This window comes from Coregonus clupeaformis, chromosome 20 (genome assembly GCF_020615455.1).
Source record: "Coregonus clupeaformis isolate EN_2021a chromosome 20, ASM2061545v1, whole genome shotgun sequence".
Taxonomy (NCBI): Eukaryota; Metazoa; Chordata; class Actinopteri; order Salmoniformes; family Salmonidae; genus Coregonus; species Coregonus clupeaformis.
Genome location: NC_059211.1, coordinates 18,620,758 through 18,647,260, shown reverse-complemented (window position 1 = coordinate 18,647,260; position 26,503 = coordinate 18,620,758). Strand labels below are relative to the sequence as shown.

Here is a 26,503-nt window from a genome sequence, read left to right as displayed (position 1 = left end):
ATTAACAATGTCTACACTGTATTTCTGATCAATTTTATGTTATATTAATGGACAACAAAATTGCTTTTCTTTCAAAAACAAGGACATTTCTAAGTGACCCCAAACGCATATATACATACACACATATATACATACACATACATATATACACACACAGTGCCTTGCAAAAGTATTCATCCCCTTGGCGTTTTTCCTATTTTGTTGCATTACAACCTGTAATTTAAATGGATTTTTATTTGGAGTTCATGTAATGGACATACACAAAATAGTCCAAATTGGTGAAGTGAAATGAAAAAAATTAGATTTTGAGTGAAAACCTCCTTCCATCAGCAAGGGCATTGAAGATGAAACGTGGCTGGGTCTTTCAGCATGACAATGATCCCAAATACACCGCCCGGGCAACGAAGGAGTGGCTTCGTAAGAAGCATTTCAAGGTCCTGGAGTGGCCTTGCCAGTCTCCAGATCTCAACCCCATAGAAAATCTTTGGAGGGAGTTGAAAGTCCGTGTTGCCCAGCGACAGCCCCAAAACATCACTGCTCTAGAGGAGATCTGCATGGAGGAATGGGCCAAAATACCAGCAACAGTGTGTGAAAACCTTGTGAAGACTTACAGAAAACGTTTGACCTGTGTCATTGCCAACAAAGGGTATATAACAAAGTATTGAGAAACTTTTGTTATTGACAAAATACTTATTTTCCACCATAATTTGCAAATAAATTCATTAAAAATCCTACAATGTGATTTTCTGGATTTTCTTTTCTCATTTTGTCTGTCATAGTTGACGTGTACCTATGATGAAAATTACAGGCCTCTCTCATCTTTTTAAGTGGGAGAACTTGCACAATTGGTGGCTGACTAAATACTTTTTTTCCCCACTGTGTGTGTGTGTGTGTGTGTGTGTGTCTCATATATATATATATATATATATATACACATACATACACAGACACCTGTTCTGAAAGGTCCCAGAGTCTGCACACCACTAAGCAAGGGGCACCACCAAGCAAGCGGCACCATGAAGACCAAGGAGCTCTCTGAACAGGTCAGGGACAACGTTGTGGAGAAGTACAGATCAGGGTTGGATTATAACAAAAATATACAAAACTTTGAACATCCCACGGAGCACCATTAAATCCATTATTAAAAAATTGAAAGAATATGGCACCACAACAAACTTGCCAAGAGAGGTCCGCCCACCAAAACTCACAGACCAGGCAAGGAGGGCATTAATCAGAGGCAACAAAGAGACCAAAGATAACCCTGAAGGAGCTGCAAAGCTCCACAGCGGAGATTGGAGTATCTGTCCATAAGACCACTTTAAGCCGTACACTCCACAGAGCTGGGCTTTACGGAAGAGTGGCCAGAAAAAAGCCATTGCTTAAAGGAAAAAATAAGCAAACACGTATGGTGTTCGCCAAAAGGCATGTGGGAGACGCCCCAAACATATGGAAGAAGGTACTCTGGTCAGATGAGACTAAAATTGAGCTTTTTGGCCATCAAGGAAAACGCTATGTCTGGCGCAAACCCAACACCTCTCATCACCCCGAGAACACCATCCCCACAGTGAAGCATGGTGGTGGCAGCATCATGCTGTTGGATGGTTTTCATCGGCAGGGACTGGGAATGGAATGAAGGAATGATGGATGGCGCTAAATACAGGGAAATTCTTGAGGGAAACCTGTTTCAGTCTTCCAGAGATTTGAGACCGGGACGGAGGTTCACCGTCCAACAGGACAATGACCCTAAGCATACTGCTAAAGCAACACTCGAGTGGTTTAAGTTGAAACATTTAAATGTCTTGGAATGGCCTAGTCAAAGCCCAGACCTCAATCCAATTGAGAATCGGTGGTATGACTGCTGTACACCAGCGGAACCCATCCAACTTGAAGGAGCAAGAGCAGTTTTGCCTTGAAGAATGAGCAAAAATCCCAGTGGCTAGATGTGCCAAGCTTATAGAGACATACCCCAAGAGACTTGCAGCTGAAATTGCTGCAAAAGGTGGCTCTACAAAGTATTGACTTTGGGGGGGGTGAATAGTTACGCACACACAAGTTCTGTTTTTTTGTCTTATTTCTTGTTTGTTTCACAAGAAGAAATATTTTGCATCTTCAAAGTGGTAGGCATGTCAAATGATACAACCCCCCCCCAAAATGCCAATGTATGTGTATGTAAGGCAACAAAATAGGAAAAATGCCAAGGGGGGTGAATACTTTCGCAAGCCACTGTGTGTGTGTGTGTGTGTATATATATATATATATCTATATATACACATATATATACACACACACACACACACACACATACACACACACACAGTATATCATCTATATCTATATTCTATTCTGATGCAATGGTCTGATCTTTCGTTATGATTTGCATAGGAATCACAAATCTTATTGATGCAAAACATAGACTCTGATTAATAAACAAGTCAATAGGCAACGAAAAATTAAATGAACATGAACATTTAAAATCGTGTCTGCAAAAACAATAGTTCTTTGAGGTATGAAGTAATCCAACTGATTCCTTTTTACTTCCTTTTTTTTTATATGTACATTATATTTGGGGCAATATGCCTCCTCCCACTTTGGAATTTAGGGAAGTAAATTAACATATGTATGTTTTCTGTATATACACACACAATACATTGTACAATAGAAACATGATCCTACACAGCTATCAACATTTTAAAGGTGAACTGAAAAATAAAAGCTTGATATTGTGTTCTTCACCAAACAAATAATATAGTTGACACGATGCCTTGAGTATGAAAACGATCTCAGCCCATAGAACGTCCAATTTAGCCAAGTTGCAATCTAGTCACTTACCTCCAACCACTATATTCGTTTTTTAAACAAAAATGTTAGAATATGAATCGGAGGGAAAGATAGAGTAAAATTAAAAGGCAAATTGGTGTATGGACAAAATCTCTTCATCAATTTTAACCACTTTTGTGAAGTTCTACATGTATTTTGGGACCAATTTCGCTGTGTGCATAAAATGTAATGTTCAGCTTGTTTTCTACCAGCCATAATCTGGAGGGAATAACCAAATATAATATATAAGTCATATTGTAATTGTTCCATACAATTTTCTACCAAAATCTGGGGTAAGGAGCACAAAATCATTTTGTGCGTTTTTGTCAGTTTCCCTTTAAGAAGCAGAAACCCTACCCATATTTGCACTCTCCATCACAAATCTGAACCCAATATTTGCTTTTTTTTACAAAATCATCAAGAATTTGGCTAGAAAGTGTACCAGTAAAAAAATACAGTACAGTTATTTGTCGAACTTTACACTACATAACAAATATAGTCACTGACTAGGAGTTAAAAGTCCTCTCAAATACAAGAAAATATTACGAGAAGTTAAGAAAATACATTGTCACATTAGTTAAGACTTAAAAACAGTATAATACTCAATATGTAAGGCAAAATCAGGTGATCTCACAGTGACAAGTTCAATAGGTTTCTGAGGACATTGTATCCTTCAGATTTTCAGGAGGCATTCAATCTGGATATCCATTTTCAACAAGCAAAGGAGAAATATGGCCATCTTGTTTTGGGAATTTGCCTTTACAGTGTTTTCATTGTCACATTTGCTTAACCTTATCAGCTGCTAAAATGCAAGCATCTGTTGTACATGTTTCTCATTAATTATAACAAACTTAAAACAACCGAGTTGGCACAAGACAAAACCCAAAGATTTCTGGCCCATGTAAGTGATAAAAACATGGGTGAACACTTGCAGACCCTATACTATATTTTAAGAGGCCGAAGCTAATTCTATCTAGCGAGATGTCGTAGCAACTGGCACCCGTTAGAGCTTATGAGCAAATATGGGGAGGATTTGTACTCCTTAAGTTAACAGAGTAGCTTAATAAATACAGTATGTAGGTTAGAAATGAATAAATACACATAAATAACATCAGTGCAGTATGTACAATATGACCACAGCAGAGCAATTTTGGCATCGAACTCAAACACATTTTGAAATGCAACATAATAAAAAAGACATTCAACTAAATTAATAAATATTTCAATAAATAAACATTTAAATATATAACAATCCAACATACTAACATTAACATTTGGTTGTCAATAAAAATAAAGCTTTGAGTGTGAAGTATAAAGCTGTTATGGTGGGTAGGGAAAGATAATCAATTTCAATTATAGGGTAGAAATAACTTGGATGTGGTATTTTGCACATAATATTGTACACAGTATTCATGATACGTATGGTGCAGCTCATCTTCCTAGTGGCTTTTTGCTTTTGAAATCGCAAAATGTAGAGTTGTAAAAAAATAAATAATGAAAAAATGTAATAAAATAAAAAGGAGATAAAATCTGTTCAACTGTGACACGGTGGGATATATGGTAAGTAATGAGATATATACACACACACACACACACACACACACACACATATATAAATAACGCAGCAGGCTAGCAAAGCTCTGACCAACTAACAATCTCATTGGAAATGACAGCTATGCCCTTCCCAAACCCAACAAGTCATTGCATGTTCTTCTCTGCAATGGTTTTTGATGGCATATAATTTCAAAGGACTTGAGGGTGAGATCAGATAGCTGAACGGCCATGAAACTGGGGAGATGATTCACCCCCACCATGCCTCGTTTCCCTTTCTTCCCAGGGTAATTTTTTTGTTGGCCACAGCCAGCATTCTGCATTACAGCCTGTCCATCCTGAACGTGTCCTCAGTGGCAGGGTCAGCCAGAACCATGTCGGGGTCATTGAGCATGTGCAGTCCGTCCAGGGTGAGAGGGTCGATCTTCAGCTCATCCAATGGGAACGGAGAGTCCGCGTCAAAGCTGACATCTCCAACACCAGCCAGTGAGTTGGTTAACTCCTTAGAGAGGCTGGGTGGAGACTCACCTGTGACTAAAATTCAACATTTGGGGAAACATTTGACATTTGTAAATCAAAGCAGCTGTTAGATAACTACCAATATTATTTAAGTAACATTCTTCATTCAAATAACCTATAACAAGAGAAAAACAAAATACGTTTTCCTCATACTGGCCAACCTTCATAAAAAAAATGTACTCTAATCAAGCCAAGAGGAATGATTTACTTGATTAGTACATTGCCAGAATAAGTTGAATTACATGACAGGCTCGCTAATTGGCTCAGCAGCTGCTCAGTACCTGTGAGGATGATGTTAGGGATGTTGCCATGGCTACTGTAACCCAACTGCTGGGAGTCGTGCAGGCTGCTCCCTGTAAGGCCCATCATGGCTGCTTGTGTGTAGTTGAGGGTAGAGCACTGGCTGTATAGGCTATTGGAGCTGATGGGGTTCTCAATCATATTGAACTGCTCGAGCTAGGCAAGTGAAAAATACATGTTTAATAAGTCAAGTTGGGTAATAGAATAGAGAGATCAGGCACAATTTCTAATATGGATACATTCAGGGGGGGAAAGAGTTGCAGTGAAAATAGAGCCAGTGAAATTCCTGTCCTAGTTTGGTGTGGGTTAAATCACCTGGTGGGAGAGAGCATTGGTCTGCCGAGATGCTAGCTGCTGATCGTAGAACGAATCCCCAAATATACTGCCCACCACTGGAATGTGCTGAAAGAGACATTTGACCACTGATTAGAGTGGAGAAAAAAAATGGGTTATGGAAACTAATAGGCCTACAGCTAATCAGTACAGCCTTTTTCTTGGGTATCTGAGGGATAAGGGAACAGTACAGTTATGAAACGTCACAAAAAGCACAAGCATGAGGCAATCTACAAGCCAGTAAATTCAAGCACCGTTAGCAAATGGCTGTTCATGACTGCACAAACACTAGCATCTGATAACACTTTATCATGCCTATTCAGCCCATGTTTTAAAAATTAACCATAGAATGCATGATTCATAAAGAGCCACATCCACATAAATGTTTCAGCAGTAAGATTTGATACAGCTGAACAAATATCATGAAAATCAAGAGGATATCACAATAGATCTCCAGAATGAGCCATCTTGTCATTTTTAGAGGGATGAGCTAGCAAAACAGTGCTGGAGCGGTAGCTATTAGCGAACTGACTGTAAATAAATGCGTGACTTTTGCTAGCTAGCTAACTTTGGGGTGAAGTTAATTAGCTTCTGCAGCTTCTCTCTGCTAGCAACTGTAACATGGTTTCATGCCTTCAAAACGGACATGTCCCAGTAATACTTACATTTGACAAACGTTGTGACGTATCCACCTTTTAAGCATAATGTGGTCCTTTGTAGCTCAATTGGTAGAGCATGGCGCTTGTAACGCCAGGGTAGTGGGTTCGATCCCCGGGACCACCCATACGTAAAAATTTATGCACACATGACTAAGTCGCTTTGGATAAAAGCGTCTGCTAAATGGCATATTATATTATTATAATTACTTGCCAAAGTTTGGCAATATAACAAACCCAACTTTGGAATTCAGAAATAAAAAAAACAGCACAATAAGTAAGTGGAACATGAAGCATATACCGTATATACAGCTACTTTCCCATGGAAGATCACATTACTGTAGCCAGCTGTAATACTGTATATGTAAAGGTAGGCTAGGTTTTGATGGGATCAGACACTTTCACAGGAACAGCAACAAACAGAACTATACCGAATAAAAATATAAACGCAATATGCAACAATTAACTATTTTACTGAGTTACAGTTCATAAGGAAATCAGTCAATTGAAATAAATAAATAATGCCCTAATATAATGGATTTCACATGACTGGGCAGGGGCGCAGCCATGGGTGGACTGAGGCAATCAGAATGAGTTACTCTCCACAAAAGGGCTTTATTACAGACAGAAATACTCCTCAGTTTTATCAGCTGTCCGGAGGTGAAGAAGCCGGATGTGGAGGTCCTGGGCTAACGTAGTTACACGTGGTCTGCGGTTGTGAGGCACGTTGAACGTACTGCCAAATTCTCTAAAACGACATTGGAGGCGGCTTATGGTAGAGAAATGAACATTCAATTCTCTGGCAACAGCTCTAGTGGACATTCCTGCAGTCAGTATGCCAATTGCACACTCCCTCAAAACTTGAGACATCTGTGGCATTGTGTTGTGTCACAACTGCAAATCTTTAGATCTGCCTTTTATTTTCCCCAGCATAAGGTGCACCTGTGAAATGATCATGCTGTTTAATCAGCTTCTTGATATGCCACACCTGTCAGGTGGATGGATTATCTTGGCAAAGGAGAAATGCTCACTAACAGGGATGTAAACAAATTTGTGCACAAAATTTTAGAGAAATAAGCTTTTTGTGCATATGGAACATTTTTGCCATATTTTATTTCAGCACATAAAACATGGGACCAACACGTTACATGTTGCATTTATATTTTTGTTCAGTATAGAAAGAGTTAAACCCATTTCTCACACCTGACACTTAGCATTGTTAACAGGATATTTCCCCAAAAATTAATAAATAAACCACTGTATGCCAACAGGAGACAACCAAAGCTGCTACAAATGAGTTGGCATATCCAAAACTAAAAATAATGATAATTAAGGTTCCAGGTAGGTGCTGCATATTCACAGGACATACACTACATGGATAACAGTATGTGGACACCTGTTCGTCGAACATCTCATTCCAAAATCATGGGCATTAATATGGAGTTGGTCCCCCCCTTTCCTGCTATAACAGCCTCCACTCTTCTGGGAAGGCTTTCCACTAGATGTTGGAACATTGCTGCGGGGACTTGCTTCCATTCACCCACAAGAGCATTAGTGAGGTCGGGCACTGATGTTGGGCACTGATGTTAGGCCTGGCTCGCAGTCGGCGTTCCAATTCATCCCAAAGGTGTTCGATGGGATTGAGGTCAGGGCTCTGTGCAGGCCAGTCAAGTTCTTCCACACCGATCTCGACAAACCATTTCTGTATGGACCTCGCTTTGTGCACTGGGGCATTGTCATGCTGAAACAAGAAAGGGCCTTCCCCAAACTGTTGCCACAAAGTTGGAAGCACAGAATCGTCTAGAATGTCATTGTATGCTGTAGCGTTAAGATTTCCCTTCACTGGAACTAAGGAGCCTAGCCCAAACAATTAAAAAACAGCCCCAAACCATTATTCCTCCTCCGCCAAACTTTACAGTTGGCACTATGCATTCGAGCAGGTAGTGTTCTCCTGGCATCCGCCAAACCCAGATTCATCCGTCGGATTGCCAGATGGTAAAGCATGAATTATCACTCGCGAGAACGCGTTTCCACTGCTCCAGAGTCCAATGGCGGCGAGCTTTATGCCACCCCAGCCGACGCTTGGCATTGCGGCTGCTCAGCCATGGAAACCCATTTCATGAAGCTCCCGACGAACAGTTATTGTGCTGACGTTGCTTCCAGAGGCAGTTTGGAACTCGGTAGTAAGTGTTGCAACCGAGGACAGATGATTTATTACGCGCTACGTGCTTCAGCACTTGGCGTTCCCGTCCTGTGAGCTTGTGTGGCCTACCACTTCACGGCTGAGCAGTTGTTGCTCCTAGATGTTTCCACTTCACAATAACAGCACTTACAGTTGACCGGGGCAGCTCTATTAGGGCAAAAATATGACGAACTGACTTGTTGGAAAGGTGGCATCCTATGACGGTGCCACGTTGAAAGTCACTGAGCTCTTCAGTAAGGCCATTCTGTTTGTCTATGGAGATTGCATGGCTGTGTGCTCAATATTATAAACTTGTCAGCAACGGATATGGCCGAAATAGCCGAATCCACTAATTTGAAGAGGTGTCCACATACTTTGGCCATGTAGTGTATATTTGGTTCAAGCAAAAGCACAAAAAGCTGATATGCAAAAACACTCAAAGACCTGAGCCAATATGATAAGCAGACATCGAGCAGTGGTCTGGAGGAGAGGAAATGGGGGTGGGATTGCTGACACCATGGATGGTAGCGAGAGGCTGGGATGAGTAGCAGCTGGACCAATTACAGCCAATTCCAGGCAAAAAACCCTCCCCCAACAAGGCAGCTTGGTGGTTTCGCCCTTACTTGAGGCGAGCCGCCAGGGGAGAAGCCTTGATTGGAGACTGGGGAGGTTGGAGACTGATTGGCCGGAGAGCCTGTCTGATTGCGGTACTGTTGGAGGGAAGAGTGTTAACCGGTGCAGAATTTCTAAACACTAGCCACAGATCACTCAGAGAAGGTCCCAAGGACAGTCTGAGGTGGGCTCTGTCTTAAGCAACTACACCATCTATCCACAGACCAGTTCACTCCCAATGAAAAGACACAAAAACTAAACGCAAATCAGCCATTGCTGAAGTGAACCAAACTTTGTAGGAGCTAGAATTTCACTGTGTATGAGTAAGGAAGTCAAATTATCAACAGTCAAGGTACTGACAAGCAGGAAACTCAATTCAACAGAAGAAACTTGTGTAAAGAGACTTCACAGATCTTAAGTCATTCCTCTACCTGTTGTCCTCCAAAATAAAACAAATGTATGGTGAGCAGCTATAGAAAGCTAGCGAGTGTTATCCAGCTAATCTAATTAGATTCTTTTCAGAAATAATGAAATGAAATAAACCACAGTGACCAAGACAATTGTTCTGAATGAAATAATTTCCTGACAGCTGTCACAAAAACCCTGAGAATTATTGCTGGTAATAATGTCACCTATCATCTTGTCGAAAGGCTAATCCACTTACGCTTGGAAACAATCTTAACACTAATGAGTTTGGTCCAATGTCACAAACAAAAACATTTGACGATGAAGAGCAGTACAGAAGTGTAGAGCACCATAGCAGGCACAAAATGCCCATGGTAAGTCTTTAGAACATTTATCGAAACAAGGACTACAACACAGTATTTTTCTTGGAACTTGTCAGCTCACACTTTCCTCCCCTTGTCTGTGTCATCTTTCTACAGTGTGCGACTCACCGAGTTGATGTTGACGCTTGCGGGCGTCTGGATCTGGCTGTCCTGGGAGGACTGGGTGGCTGTGGGGGCAGTGGTGGTGGCCAGGGTGATCAGCCTGATGCCCTGGGGCAGGGCCTGCTGCTGCAGGTCATTGAGCACTTGGGCCTGGGCCTGCGCTGTCAGCTGGCTAAAGAAAGCATACTGGGATAGCTGTTGCTCCAGAGTAAAGGCCTCCATCGCCACCGCCTGGTAATGATAAAAAAAAAAAAAAAAAATTTTTTACCAGGCTAAAAACTGCAAGATTTTGGGGTGAAACAATGAAAACAAGGTATCCGACAGTGTTAGGACAGGGTTACAGTAGCTAGCAAAATAGTGTATGAGCGGTTGGTAAAATTAAAATGCAATTCATTTTAGTAAGCAAGCTAACTAACTTGGCTAACTGTGAGGTGAAACAATTAACTTAGAGTTAGTTAGCTAACGCACAGCTCTTTGTTAGCAGTGTTTTCCACTAGCGCTGGCTGTCGGCTATACAGCTGGTTACACACACATTTTCAAGCCGGGTACTTTTTCCACTTAAAGGTGCACTATGCAGAAATCCTATCCTGGTTGCTAAATTTCTAATAGTTCGCCTAATTTCAGTTTATATGTGAGAAAACAAGCAAGTATAGTGTAGCGAATCATTGTACCATCTAAACCATTGTGAAATATATTTTCCATAACAAAAAATATTATATTTTTCAGCTGTTTGACGCTGGTGTACAAAACCGAAAGTAAAAGAAGCAAAAACTAAACTTAAGAACAGGACGCATAGAAATAGCACACATAAAGATCTACCACTTCTTAGACTTGCTTTCAATGAAAATGACAGTTCTATAACTTACATTTCTATGTGAATTTGGTCAGGTCGCCCAAAATAAGTGGCATATTGCAGCTTTAAATTAAACAATGCTACTTTTTTTGTATAATTTGCAAGTCAGAAATAAGTATGCCCTCTCCCGGTACCTGTGTGTGTGTGTTGTGTACACTGTGGTTGCAGTCAGATTTCTTTACACGGAGGGAGAAAGCATGATGCTCCTTCATCGTCTATGTGAATCAATTTGCACGTCCCATATAATGTGGTAACGATGAGTCAAAATCCACTTAGCCTATTGTTTTCTGGCACATTCTTTTATTTTATTTGGCAAGTTTCATATGCAGCCACAAAGTGATTTGATTGACGAACAGCAAGCTTGACTAGTTTATAAATTGTATCGAACTGACTGAATAAAGTTGATCTCATATCCTTGCCATGCATAAATCATACAATGTAGTTATACACAGTGTACAAAACATTAGGAATACCGTCCTAATATTGAGTTGCACCCCCTTTTGTCCTCAGAACAGCCTCAATTTGCCGGGGCATGGACTGACTCTACAAGGTGTCGAAAGCGTTCCACAGGGATGCTGGCCCATGTGTCAAGTTGGCTGAATGTCCTTTGGGTGTTGGACCATTCTTGACACACAGGAAACTGTTGAGCGTGAAAAACCCAGCAGCATTGCAGTTCTTGACACAAACCGGTGCGCCTGGCACCTACTACAATACCCCGTTCAAAGGCACTTAAATATTTTGTCTTGCCCAATCACCCTCTGTATGGCACACATACACAATCTTTGTCTCAAGGCTTAAAAATCTTTCTTCAACCTGTCTCCTCCCCTTCATCTACAATGATTGAAGTGGATTTAATAAGTGACATCAATAAGGGATCATAGCTTTCACCTGGTCAGTCTGTCATGGAAAGAGCAGGTGTTCATAATATTTTGTACACTCTATGTAGGTCTACTGATTTAATCAGTGTTTACAATGGAGTAGTCAACTGCTGCTTTCTGTGTAGCAAAGTCCATGATTAACACCTGCTTCATTATTCAAACCTACCTGTATTGCAGATAGCTGAGAAAATGCCTCTTAAAAGGAAGCTTGAAGCATGTGGAAGTCAGCAGATTCTTACAAGATTCTTTAAGAAGAAAATCTGTGGGTCAGTTGTTAAACAAGTATTTTTTAGAATGAATGACATACTGTAATTCACAAAGAGAGTTGCAAACACTTGCAGAAATTATTTCACTGATGCCGTTCTCTCACTTCTCTTAACATGTATGGACCCAGAACTTCTTTGAGCATCTGTTCTATTTATTTTAGAGATCCATTTTTTCAGGGGATCCTGGCTGGCTACTTTTTCTATAGGGGCTGGCTACTCCATGTGCTTGTGGAAAACACTGTGCTAGCAAACATAACGCTGCCAAAACTGATAAGGTGGCTCCAGTAATGTTTACATTTACACCTTTTTTTGCTTTGTGACCAACTTTGTATTTCATTTGTCATTTTTTCAGACGGGGGTAACAGGTACGGTTATAAAATTCAAAGTCATTAATTCAGATATATTAATATATTAAATTATCATATTTGCATTTACTATTTTCATATATTGTCTTGTACCTGTGGGCTGTCACTCAAAATAATAATAAAAAGTGCATTAGTAAAAACTAACTGGTTTAACATACAAGTGACTGCCAAAATAAAGGAAACACCAACATAAAGTGTCTTAATAGGGCATTGGGCCACCACAAGCCAGAACAGCTTCAATGCACCTTGGCATAGATCCTACAAGTGTCTGGAACTCTATTGGAGGGATGCGACGCCATTCTTCCACGAGAAATTCAATAATTTGTTGATTTGTTGATGGTGGTGGAAAACGCTGTCTCAGGCGCCGCTCCAGAATCTCCCATAAGTGTTCAATTGGGTTGAAATCTGGTGACTGAGACGGCCATGGCATATGGTTAACATAATTTGAATGCTAATCAAACTATTCAGTGACCACTCGTGCCCTGTGGATGGGGGTATTATCACCCTATGGGGGCATAGCCATGGTAGCCATATATAAATGGTCTTCCCAGCATTTTTACACATGACCCTAAGCATGATGGGATGTTAATTGCTTAAATAACTCAGGAACCACACCTGTATGGAAGCACCTGCTTTCAATATACTTTGTGTCCCTCATTTACTTGTGTTTCAATTATTTGGGCAGTTACCTGTACATTACCTACTGTATATCTTCATGCAGTATATAGCACCCAGATGAAGATTTAAAAAAAAGAAAATATGAATGACCTTTTACTGAGCTTACATTTTCCTCCAATATACACAGAGTGTACAAAACATTAAGGAAACCTGCTCTTTCCATGACATACACTGACAAGGTGAATCCAGGTAAAAGCTACGATCCCTTATTGATGTCACTTGTCAAATCCACTTCAATCAGTGTAGATGAAGAGTAGTAGACAGGTTAAATAATAGTTTTAAAGTCTTGGGACAATTGAGACATGGATTGCGTCTGTGTGTCATTCAGAGGGTGAATGGGCAAGAAAAATATTTTAAGTGCCTTAGAATGGGTTATGGTAGTAGTTTGTGTCAAGAACTGCAACCCTGCTGGGTTTTTTCACGCTCAACAGTTTCCTGTGGTTATCAATAATGGTCCACCACCCAAAGGACACCCAGCCAACTTGACACAACTGTGGGAAGCATTGGAGTCAACATGGGCCAGCATCCTGTGGAAAGCATTCAACACCTTGTAGAGTCAATGCCCCGATGAATTAAGGCTGTTCTGAGGGCTGTTACGGTGACCGTACTATCGGTCACAAGTCATGACGGCAGTCAAATTCCACGTGCTGCTGATGGTCATTAGTAGCCTATCAAACTTGCTGACTGCGTGGTACTCAGCACTCCATTGTCCCTCTAAATCACTCTGACATCAATGTAATCAAACACTTCACGAGAGCCCATGAGCTCATGTTGGGCAACATTTCTATAGGCTATGCAATTGCGTGAGAAAACAGAGTGATGGCCTCTATTAAAGAAAGGAGGATCCCATCAGCTTTCTATAGGCTAGACCTACTATATTTATTTCTCAACTTTCCTAATATTAAGCACATTGCTTCTCTTTACAACAAAGGAGAATAGCCTACCTGGCTGGCATGAAAATTAACCACGGGAAAAGCGTCCTCCATTCGCTATTTAAGTGCATAGATGACATTGATTTTTTTCCCGCTGCCCCTGTTTCGAGACAGGTGCATGATAATGGTCCATTCTAAATCAAAGCAAATTTCACACATATTATTTAGTATATGTAAAGACTAGATTAAATCAAGAATAGTGTGATGGGTGACAATATTAGCCCATCACTTGGGAATGATTTTGTATCACTTGTGAATGATGCTCAGCTTAAGGCAAGAAACACGCATGCTATCTTTTGACCGACTTTTTCAAATCATAGTCGCACACCTCATATAGCCCAGCCCATAGGCCTATATGTTTTGATAAGGTTTGTATCACAACTAAAGTGGCCAAATAACTTCTTAAAATTAAGCACATTAATCATCTTTACAACGGGTGTAAGAGCCTAACTGGCATACATAAGCAGCACGTGAGTTTCAAGTTTGGGGAAGATCATTTTCACCATAAAAATGCACCTTTATAATAAAAGCATTACATGCATAAATCGCATTTGTGGTCACTTTTGAGAATGGTGTTTTCCTGCTAATGGACCATTCGCGCTTTTAGCCTACTGCCGTGTGCGCATTGCTGCGCTTATAATGTGAAGAACTTGCCTAATAGTGTATCAACATTTTAAGCTAAACGTTCTCATCGGTTGCGTCAGGCTCATTGCTTAAAACAGGTTTTTTGATGCTAGTTGTATTCATTTGGGTTCGCATCCCACAACTGTGTTTGCAATATTTATTTATCGCACAGAAAAGGTCAGCTTTTGTACTATGGGGGATAGTAGATTAACATAGGCTAGTGCTTTTGCTGTTCGTTAGGCCTACTCATCTTGTTGGCTGACGAAAAGTAAATGTGGACAGTTCTTCCAATATCTTCAATACGGGCCTCGGAATTGTATAAGGACGCGCGCAGTTGCGTCCCTGATATGTCTGTCTTCACTTGTAGCCTGTGTGAAAGACCCTATCACTTGACGTAGAGCCATGTGAGTGAGAGATGCTTCAGCACGCAGCCGGGAGAAGGGAATTATACTTATTATATTCAGCCCAAGGGCACAACGGCCACAAAAGGCATGGATTTTTTTAGGGGGCATTACGGCCACACAAAGGGGATGCAGTCGGGAAATTCAAGGCATTATCAAGTGCTTGTCATTAGACTTTTTTCAAATCATTAGAGAATCGAATCATGCAGCCTTAGATTTTTGTTAAAAATCTAAACATTTAGCCCAACATTTGTATCACAACTAAAGTTACATAAATAACTCTAAATTAAGCATATAGGAGTTTCTTTGTTAACCGCTCAACACAGAATAGCCGCATCCGCGCACTCCCTCAAATCGTTTGGAGAAAATATATTTTCTATTTTATTCAGCTATGTTCAATTGTATTCTTCATGCTATAAAATAATATAAAATAATGCCATGGAATTCTAAGCAAATCTTGTCTAGCCATATCAGGGCCTAACATAAAGACAACTCAGAGTATGCTATTATTTTCTTCTGAAATGGACTACATTTTCTTCATATGTTTCTTTAGACCTGTCTAAAATAAATAATGGATTTATTGTGATGGTGTAGGCTATATTACATGGATTTATTAGACTAAAATGTACATGTTCAAAAGGTCTACATCAGTGGCTTGTAGGCTATGCGTGGAAGCCAGGAGATGCTAAATGTGTTTACATTTACATTTTAGTCATTTAGCAGACACTCTTATCCAGAGCGACTTACAGTTAGTGAGTGCATCCATTTATTTTTTATTTTTCATACTATTTTTGATACCCCCGTGGGAATCGAACCCACAACCCTGCCGTTGCAAACGCCATGCTCTACCAACTGAGCTACATCCCTGCCGGCCATTCCCTCCCCTACCCTAGACGACGCTGGGCCAATTGTGCGCCGCCCCATGGGTCTCCCGGTCAAGGCCGGCTACGACAGAGCCTGGATTCGAACCAGGATCTCTAGTGGCACAGCTAGCACTGCGATGCAGTGCTAGCTGTGCCACTAGAGATCCTGGTTATTTGGTTATTACCTTGACAATGTCATGACCGCCACACTAGGTTCAACTCCATATTAGGAAGGTGTCCTTAATGTTTTGTACACTCAGCATTACAAGAGTGGCTGAATATCTTGTGAGGATCTAGTTTTTGCCCAGTGGCACAAAGACTTAGTATGTTATAAAACATTTTCTCAGGTCATGGTCAGAACAGGTAACAGTCAAGACTGGAGCCATGGGCGGAGGAAGATTAATGTTTTTCATTTGAAAGTAGCTCACACTCGGAGCATTGTTTGTGATCGAATGCCTTCTTCGAGAAATTGAAAGCACTAAATTACTCGAGGGATCTTTGCTAGCCGGGTCATTCCAGGAAACAAGGCCAAACTACATCTGGCAGGCATCGCTTGCTCACCTCGCATAGGGATTTAGCCATGTAAGAGAAAAATACTTCCACCAGTTTTAGGGTTGAGTTATAATTTCATTTCTGTCTACATAGCTGTTTAGTTTACTCCAGCACTATTATAAAATGTGCCCTATATAAGAGCCAACCCCACGGACAATTGGTAGAGTAAGCTGAAATATAATTGTATTCAACAAGGGACGTTTAGGTTTTTGTCTATGTAATAATGCTTGGCCCTGCTGTCCAGGGATTGGATAGCATTGGTCACGTCGGGACTATTCACCTGGATGTTGAGAGGGGGCGACAGCGTGGGGGAGAGCTGCTGCGGGGACTGCTGTGGCTGGGGGTCTGCGTTGAGGGTTAGGGGGATCAGGGTGGGCTGCCTGCGCTGGGCTGCCATAGTCATTGTAGGCTGAGAGGTGGTGGTGTTCCCTGCCAAGACACAACAGTACAGGCACAAGTGACTTCTCTGAAGAACAGCAAAACTTGTTCTGGGCATTGCTTTGCAACGCAACATTTCTGCAATGTACATTTCTGTAATGCTATGCAACATGTTCACAACTACATTGAACAGATTTTCTAGGGAATGGTGCTGTATGTTTCTGACTTTGTCAATCGTCTGCATACATCCACATATGCCAATCACTAAGTAATAAAGTACCCACCCATCTAGCTTTAGTAAGCTTGGCAAATGGCGTTTCTGTAACTTGATGCGTAATCATTCTGTGAAATCTTCGCAGTATTGAAATGGTTCTTCCTCAAATACACTGAACAAAAATATAAAACGCAACAATTTAAGATTTTATTGAGTTACAGTTTATATAAGGAAATCAGTCAATTGAAATCAATTCATTAGGCCTTAATCTATGGATTTCAAATGACTGGGAATACAGATACCTTAAAAAAAAGGTAGGGGCGTGGATCATAAAACCAGTCAGTATCTGGTGTGACCATTTGCCTCGTGCAGCACATAACATCTCCTTCGCATAGAGTTGATTAGGCTGTTGATTGTGGCCTGTGGAATGTTGTCTCACTCTTCAATGGCTGTGTGATGTTGCTGGATATTGGCGGGAACTGGAACACGATGTCATACAAGTCAATCCAGAGCATCCCAAACATGCTCAATGCGTGACATGTCTGGTGAGTATGCAGGCCATGAAAGAACTGGGACATTTCAGCTTCCAGGAATTGTGTACAGATCCTTGCGACATGGGGGCGTGCATTATCATGCTGAAACAGGAGGTGAAGGCGGCGGTTGAATGGCACGGCAATGGGCCTCAGGATCTCGTCACAGTATCTCTATGCATTCAAATTGCCATCGATAAAATGCAATTGTGTTCGTCATCTGTAGCTTATGCCTGCCTTTATCATAACCCCACTGCCACCATGGGGCACTCTGTTCACATCAGCAAACCGCCATACACGCTGTCTGCCATCTGCCCAGTACAGTTGAAACCGGGATTAATTCTTGAAAAGCACACTTCTCCAGCGTGCCAGTGGCCATCAAAGGTATTATTTTTGTTCAGTATAGAATCTATATTCTCTTAATTTTAACTAGAGATGCACATGGAGCAGGAGAGTCATCCATACTCCTGCCAGCCAGCTGAGCATGTTCTTTTCCAGAGACAGAGGGGAGGGAAACTGAGTCTAGTCAAGACGTTCAAGGCACTCCAGTGTTTGTAGGCAGCTTGTATTCAGCAGTGCTTCACTTGAAGCAATATTTGTGATTGGGATTTGGCAGGGTAATGACAACACCTTGTAAGGACAATGTAGTTGTATCACATGATTATCATTGTACACCATGCAGTTATTACATTAACAGGTTATTCTTCTAAGGTATGTAGATGATTGTCAAAGTCAGGTTTTTGGATGTTATGTCCTCAAAAAACAGCCATGCTCAAACAAAGGGAGAAAGGTTGCTGCCTATCAGTGCATGGAGTTCGGGAAGGTGGATCAGAAAAGTAACTTTGTTACAAAATTTGCTTGGTGCCTTTAATGAAAACCCATAGAGTATCCTTGGTTAAATTTTTTATCCGAATATCATATACCTTTAATTTGCCACATTCATTTTGCCAACGATTACTTACCATGGCTGGCAGCACTGATGCCGAGGTGGGTGACGTTGGTGGTCAGGTTGCCTGTGCTGTTGGAAGAGCTAAGGGAAGGAAACGCCACAGTGTCGTCTGGGTCCAGCGGAGTGGGCAGCGGTGGGGGGAACTGGATGTTGGTCAGATCAGGCAGGGAGCCTCCCGTATTCAGCGTGGCTGGGATCAATGACGTGTTCACTTCCTGATCTGGTGATGGAAATATACTAGAGGGGAGAAAGAAAAGGGATACACATTTCCTAAAACGGCACTTGACAAAAGACAATCCATTAGAAAATAACTGTTGTTTGTTGGTTTTTATGAATGATGACATTTCTCGTTGTTGTGTGTGTGGAAATGACAGATGCTAGTTATATGGTGTCATAGGTCCTCTCTCACACAGACACATTTTCTCTTCACCAAGTCATCTTTGAACATAATTCATTCTAAGCATGCCCTGGACAGATCTTTTCACAAAGCACCTTTCTACAGGGTATGGTCCTGCCGGAGCACCATATTCAGATTTATGAATGATAGAATGTGCAGCAATTACTCACTTGATCCCAGGGACTTCGCAGGACTTGTTTCTTGATGAGTCATTCTGAAGGGAAAGTACACTCAGCATTTTTAAAAATCCCCAAAATGGTGAGCAAGCACTGATACAACTAGGCTACATATTAACTCCTTTACCTTTTTGTTATCCCACTGTGTATCCTTGTCTGCGCTTGATTCAGACTCCTCAGTCCCAGGCACCGTAAGCAGCAGCACTAAATGGTGAAAGAGTAATATAAATGACAATTTAAGGTACTAAGCTAAATTCAAATCAACCCACATTGCAGTATTTTCAGAGTAGCATTCTTCCTGTAGTGAAATTAAATTGCATAATGGTTTTGGGTACAGTAAAAACACCCGTTAGATCTCCATAACAGGTAGCTAGATACTTCCAGTTTTCAGAAGACAATATTATAGATCTATTTTCCTGTGTCATCTTGAGGAATTTCAATTGAGACCATTCCCAGAGGAGATAAGTTCCCTTCAAGAAAATTACTTAGTTTAGCACAATTTAACTCAAAATACTACAACAAATCAGTAAGCAGTAGTTGGTTGAACACATAAATCAAAATGTGATCGCTTCACAGAAAGAGAATAGCTGCTCCAACATGGACAAAAACTGTGGAACACAACACCTTCATGTCATAAATTATCCAGAAGATTCCACAGTGGCTTACCCTTTCGTGAGGACATGTGGATTCATGCATGAATAAATTGGATCAGGCCTGAATAAATAGAAGCTGTTCCGTGTCCATGTAACTGGATCCTCCATTACCTCGTTTAGGCTGTAGCTCTTGTGATCCCCCTGCAAACGCATCCTGGGGCACAGGGTTCATGGTGTTCTGGTGTAGGGCTGAGTCGGAGTTTGTCCTGTGGCATTAGAACGAAGAGAGATCAACAAAATATATCTGTGGCCCCTATTCCCCAACATCATTTGTGGCATGCTATTTGTCAGACTCTGGGTAAAAAGAAATGTCAGTTAAATTGAGCATGCCATTTCTAATTGAAAAAATGCAATTTACATGGACATTGCATGTACTGTGCTTTTCCTGAATTTAGATTAAATACAAACCCTAGTTTTCTTTGTGTGAATATAAGGTAATTAATGGCCTACCTCCTCCAACTTGTATCCGGTGGGGGTGAGAGGTACACTGAGCTATAGGGGCAGCTGTCAATGTGGATCTCAGTTAAGGACGAAAATGGTGGTGAGATTAACCTAAATCCCTATAATTGAATGGTCAAGTTAACTATCAGTATTCATCTACCGAAGTGCAAAATCCAACTGTAACCATGATCTGACAGTGACACATGCCGTTTTAAACAAGTACTAATTAAGTGAAAGTTTTGTAAAGACCATTCTGTTCTACTCCAAAATAATAAGCTGAGTGCAGACGAAGGATATCTGGCGGCCATGTTTGTCCACAGAGATGGGCCGGCGATGGGGGGAGGTTATGCGGTTCCGATCGCGGTAAACACGGTCCACCAGCCCGTGATGCCTGGTCGACCGACTGGTGTCCAAAGCGGAATTCTGGACAGGATACGCAAAATCAACCATACAAGAAAAATTGGGCATTTGAAACACACACAAAAATTTAGAATTAAAATGTCTTGATATAATATGGTGCAAATGTATTCATTTCAAAATGGGTCAAGTTATGGGCCCTCATACTCATGCTCAAGTTAGCAAACATGTTTTAAAAAATGGAAAGCCATGATATAGAAAGCAATGACAAAGGCTCCTTGTATTTGTGTTTTTTGGGAATCTTTTTAAACATTTCAAAATGGGGTGAGGGTGTTTGATGTTAAATTTGAGCTTTCTTCTGAGACTTGGTTTTACAATTTTTTCAAGTGTCTTGAATTGGATTCTTGTTAACAATATAGGGTAACGCGAGGGTGAAACGTAGCCTATCATGGAAGCTCTGAAAGATTACATTTCCCTCAGGTGAGATTTAATTGTTGTATCACGCAAATTAAAAACAAAGTTTTACCAACTGATAGAGAAGCTGAGAGCTCACCTGAAAAGGCAGGTCAATGTTGCTATTTCCAATCTGATTGACATTGGGCAGTGAGCCTCCATAGTACTGTCCACGATTCTGCCCTAGTTGCAAATACTGGGTCTTCTGTAACTGCAACTGTGCAAAGTAAAATCGCATGAAAGCATGAATGAATGATTAAACTAATACATGAAAGATTACACACAAAATATTGATAGAAAAGTTCCACAGTGCTAAAGATAGAATGGACCACATCTAAAAGGCCTGATGAGATAAGATACAGTGAGGGGAAAAAGTATTTGATCCCCTGCTGATTTTGTACGTTTGCCCACTGACAAAGAAATGATCAGTCTATAATTTTAATGGTAGGTTTATTTGAACAGTGAGAGACAGAATAACAACAACAAAATCCAGAAAAACGCATGTCAAAAATGTTATAAATTGATTTGCATTTTAATGAGGGAAATAAGTATTTGACCCCCTCTGAATCAGAAAGATTTCTGGCTCCCAGGTGTCTTTTATACAGGTAACGAGCTGAGATTAGGAGCACACTCTTAAAGGGAGCAATCAATCAAAGCAATCAATCAGAAGCAATCAATCAATCAGATTCCAAACTCTCCACCATGGCCAAGACCAAAGAGCTCTCCAAGGATGTCAGGGACAAGATTGTAGACCTACACAAGTCTGGAATGGGCTACAAGACCATCGCCAAGCAGCTTGGTGAGAAGGTGACAACAGTTGGTGCGATTATTCGCAAATGGAAGAAACACAAAAGAACTGTCAATCTCCCTCGGCCTGGGGCTCCATGCAAGATCTCACCTCGTGGAGTTGCAATGATCATGAGAACGGTGAGGAATCAGCCCAGAACTACACGAGAGGATCTTGTCAATGATCTCAAGGCAGCTGGGACCATAGTCACCAAGAAAACAATTGGTAACACACTACGCCGTGAAGGAATGAAATCCTGCAGCGCCCGCAACGTCCCCCTGCTCAAGAAAGCACATATACATGCCCGTCTGAAGTTTGCCAATGAACATCTGAATGATTCAGAGGAGAACTGGGTGAAAGTGTTGTGGTCAGATGAGACCAAAATCGAGCTCTTTGGCATCAACTCAACTCACCGTGTTTGGAGGAGGAGGAATTCTGCCTATGACCCCAAGAACACCATCCTCACCGTCAAACATGGAGGTGGAAACATTATGCTTTGGGGGTGTTTTTCTGCTAAGGGGAGAGGACAACTTCACCGCATCAAAGGGACGATGGACGGGGCCATGTACCGTCAAATCTTGGGTGAGAACCTCCTTCCCTCAAACAGGGCATTGAAAATGGGTCGTGGATGGGTATTCCAGCATGACAATGACCCAAAACATACGACCAAGGCAACAAAGGGGTGGCTCAAGAAGAAGCACATTAAGGTCCTGGAGTGGCCTAGCCAGTCTCCAGACCTTAATCCCATAGAAAATCTGTGGAGGGAGCTGAAGGTTCGAGTTGCCAAACGTCAGCCTCGAAACCTTAATGACTTGGAGAAGATCTGCAAAGAGGAGTGGGACAAAATCCCTCCTGAGATGTGTGCAAACCTGGTGGCCAACTACAAGAAACGTCTGACCTCTGTGATTGCCAACAAGGGTTTTGCCACCAAGTACTAAGTCATGTTTTGCAGAGGGGTCAAATACTTATTTCCCTCATTTAAAATGCAAATCAATTTATAACATTTTTGACATGCGTTTTTCTGGATTTTGTTGTTGTTATTCTGTCTCTCACTGTTCAAATAAACCTACCATTAAAATTATAGACTGATCATGTCTTTGTCAGTGGGCAAACGTATAAAATCAGCAGGGGATCAAATACTTTTTCCCCCTCACTGTATAGGTTAATATGGGCCCGTAAACTGTTTATATCTTAATTGATTCGAGGCAGTATCAAGTTTGTGCAATGTCAGCACTGTGTGGACAAAGTCAGTAGGCCTACGCCTAATAGCTGGAGGGTGTCAACCTCATAAGGAAAGAAGACGTCGCTGTGTAATGATGGATACTTGGATTTCTAAAAAATTTTTTAAATAATAATAGCCATGTTGTAAAACCACAACATAAATCCATTCTGTACTCCTAAACCATTATTTTATGATATTCATAACTAGCAGGTTCACCACCATACTCCTGGCAATAACTACTGAATGTTTAAGATCACCAATTGCTTTAATGAATTGCATGCATGATGGATTAAACAAAGGCCTGATTTTATGGGGATGAATAAACAGACTAACATGGACATTGATACAAACCAGACTGACAAGAATGATTGCCAGTAACCAACCAAAACAAGTCAATTATTTGCATTGCAAGATAGGTCTACAAGATAGGATAGTTGATCCCATGTTATCAGTCTCTGCCTTCAAAGTTCAAACCTTGCAAATCTGTCAAACCTCAGCGTGCATACACACATTAGGTGCTGTCAAAGTAGCTATTAAAAATATGGCATAGTCAGACTGTTACTGTTCCAGCTGGCTGATTGGCGTTATTAGGTAGGTAATGTTAAGCGTAGCACAGATAATTTGACCAACTTTTAATTGCTGATACTTCCTCAATTCCCAACTTGGAAGACAATGTGTCTTCTAAACCTCCATGTCTATTTGCAGGGGATTCGTTTGAATTTAGAAAATGCTCAGTTATCAAATTAAATAAATGTTTTGCTACATGAAGTAATCCGAAAATGTGTATGCCGCCATCTTGTCTATTTCAAATCTTCTCTCATTGATCAAGACAGGTGAGTATCATGACATGCAGCACTTTCTGTAATACCAACATGTTTCAAGCAGACCACCATAGTCCCTGTGCCCAAGAACACTATGATAACCTGTCTAAATGACTACCGACCAATAGCACTCACGTCTGTAGCCATGAAGTGCTTTGAAAGGCTGGTCATGGCTCACATCAACAACATTATCCCAAAAACCCTAGACCCACTCGAATTTGCATACCACCCCAACAGATCCACAGATGATGCAATCTCTATTGCACTCCACACTGCCTTTTCCCACCTGGACAAGAGGAACACAGAAGTGAGAATGCTATTCATTGACTACAGCTCAACGTTCAACACCATAGTGCCCTCAAAGCTCATCACTAAGCTAAAGACCCTGGGACTAAACACCTCCCTCTGCAACTGGGTCCTGGACTTCCTGACGGGCCGCCCCCAGGTGGTAAGGGTAGGTAACAACATCTGCCACGCTGATCCTCAACACGGGGGCCCCTCAGGGGTGCGTGCTCAGTCCCCTCCTGTACTCCCTGTTCACTCATGACTGCATGGCCAGGCACGACTCCAACACCATCATTAAGTTTGCCAATGACACAACAGTGGTAGGCCTGATCACCGACAAGACAGCCTATTGGCAGGAGGTCAGAGACCTGGCCGTGTGGTGCCAGGATAACAACCTCTCCCTAAACATGATCAAGACAAAGGAGATGATTGTGGACTACAGGAAAAAAAAGAGGACTGAGCACACCCCCATTCTCATCGACGGGGCTGTAGTGGAACAGATTGAGAGCTTCAAGTTCCTTGATGTCCACATCACCAACAAACTATCATGGTCCAAACACACCAAGACAGTCGTGAAGAGGGCACGACAAAAAGCCTATTCCCCCTCAGGAGACTGAAAAGATTTTGCATGGGTCCTCAAAAAGTTATACAGCTGCACCATCGAGAGCATCCTGACTGGTTGCATCACCGCCTGGTATGACAACTGCTCGGCCTCCGACCACAAGGCACTACAGAGGGTAGTGCATACGGCCCAGTACATCACTGGGGCCAAGCTTCCTGCCATCCAGTACCTCTATACCAGGCGGTGTCAGAGGAAGGCCCTAAAAATTACAGAAGACTCCAGCCACCCTAGTCATAGACTGTTCTCTCTGCTACCGCACGGCAAGCGGTACCGGAGCGCCACGTCTAGGTCCAAAAGGCTTCTTAACAGCTTCTAGCCCCCAAAGCCATAAGACTCCTGAATAGCTAATCATGGCTACCCGGACTATTTGCATTGCCCCCCCACCCCCCTCTTTTACACTGCTGCTATTCTGTTTATTATTTATGCATAGTCACTTTAACTCTACCCATATGTACATATTACCTCAATTACCTAGACTAACCGGTGCCCCCGCACATTGACTCTGTCCCGGTACCCCCTGTATATAGCCTCCCTACTGTTATTTTACTGCTGCTCTTTAATTATTTACTATTTTTAACTTAATTTTTTTTCTCTTTTCTTAAAAACGGCATTGTTGGTTAAGGACTGTAAGTAAGCATTTCACTGTAATGTCTACACCTGTTGTATTCGGCGCATGTGGCAAATACAATTTTATTTATATGAACTGTAACTCAGTAAAATCTTTGAAATTGTTGAATGTTGCGTTTATATTTTTGTTTAGTGTATTATAAAGATCAGTCCTTTCGGGAGCCCAGATCATTTACTTATAAATCCCATCATTGGATGGTTCGGTAGTTGGGTTTCCCAAGCGACTACATATACCAGCATATTGTAAATATAGAAAAAAAAGATTTGCCTGGTAATGTGTATGTCTTAGCATTTTCTAAATTCAAACGAACCCCCTGCAACTAGACATGGAAGTTTAGAAGACATGTCTTCCAAGTCGGGAATTGAGGTAGTATCCCAGTTAAAGGTTGGTCGAAAATGCTCTGTGCTACACTTAACATTACCTACCTATAATAACGCCTACCAGCCAGCTGGAACAGTAATAATGGTCCAACTAGGCGATATTTTTTTTTATAGCTACTGTCAAATATGGGTAGGTACTTCGTAAACATGCAAACCCATTGCCTGACATACATGGAAAACAATTTAATGGGTAATTTGTCAAAATGGCTTGTGATCTAGCTATGGTGGATATAACTCCATTGCATTTTCAACATTGGAGTTAGCTAGCTGTATCCTCCTAGCTAGCTAGTGCGGTGTTCTGTCAGTGTCAAATACACACCAGTTTGACTGAGTGAGTCGAACTGTTCTAGCTAAGTATGTTCAGTTTTCATTGCAATTTGTAGATGGTAACTAGCTAGCTACCTAACTAGATAGTATCGATATCTAGCTTGATACTCTGAACCTTTTGATGTTGATGATGCTTGGCAATATGACTATGCATGAGCAGGTGCTTGCTAACTATAGAGCCTAGTTAGCTAGCCTAACATACCTAGTAAACGTAAACAAAGACAGTTCACTACACTAGCAGGCTAGATAGCTTAAAAAATTACAAATGTTTGCAAAATAACGCCCCAATCTATGATGGTTATCAGAATACATATATTTAGCATTAACTGCGAAGGCAGTCAATCGGCCACTTTTGCTTGCCACTGCCAGCTGGCTAAAAACAACTTGTCATAAAAACGTGCTAACGTTATACTGGCTAACTAGCCAAGCTGCATACAGTAATTAATCAACAAAACAAGGCACTTACCCGTGCAGCTCTAGTAATGTTTAGGTCTTTCATCACTTCTTCGAAAGCCGCAGTCTCCTCCGCCTGTTTCTGATTATGTAAAGCGATTTTCTCGCTAAATTTACGTGGATTGTTTGAGCTCGCCATCTTTTGCTCTTCTTCTCAA

General features: G+C 41.3%; 1 protein-coding gene across 2 annotated transcripts; it reads right to left on the bottom strand.

Moving 5' to 3' along the window:
• Positions 1-2,288: 2,288 nt before the first annotated feature.
• Positions 2,289-26,503, bottom strand: LOC121533658 (CREB-regulated transcription coactivator 1-like). 2 transcript variants are annotated; one of them, XM_041839785.2, is made up of 14 exons: positions 26,359-26,503; positions 20,921-21,037; positions 20,308-20,433; positions 20,020-20,081; positions 19,681-19,775; positions 19,044-19,120; positions 18,911-18,954; positions 18,357-18,580; positions 16,553-16,701; positions 9,867-10,091; positions 8,982-9,068; positions 5,503-5,589; positions 5,169-5,343; positions 2,289-4,902 (listed from the first exon to the last, which is right to left on the bottom strand). In XM_041839785.2, exons 1-14 carry the CDS (start codon positions 26,482-26,484, stop codon positions 4,691-4,693), a joined length of 1,806 nt encoding a protein of 601 aa, XP_041695719.1. In that variant the 5' UTR covers positions 26,485-26,503; the 3' UTR covers positions 2,289-4,690. The 2 variants fall into 2 exon arrangements, with proteins under 2 accessions (XP_041695719.1, XP_041695720.1); XM_041839786.2 differs by lacking the exon at positions 8,982-9,068.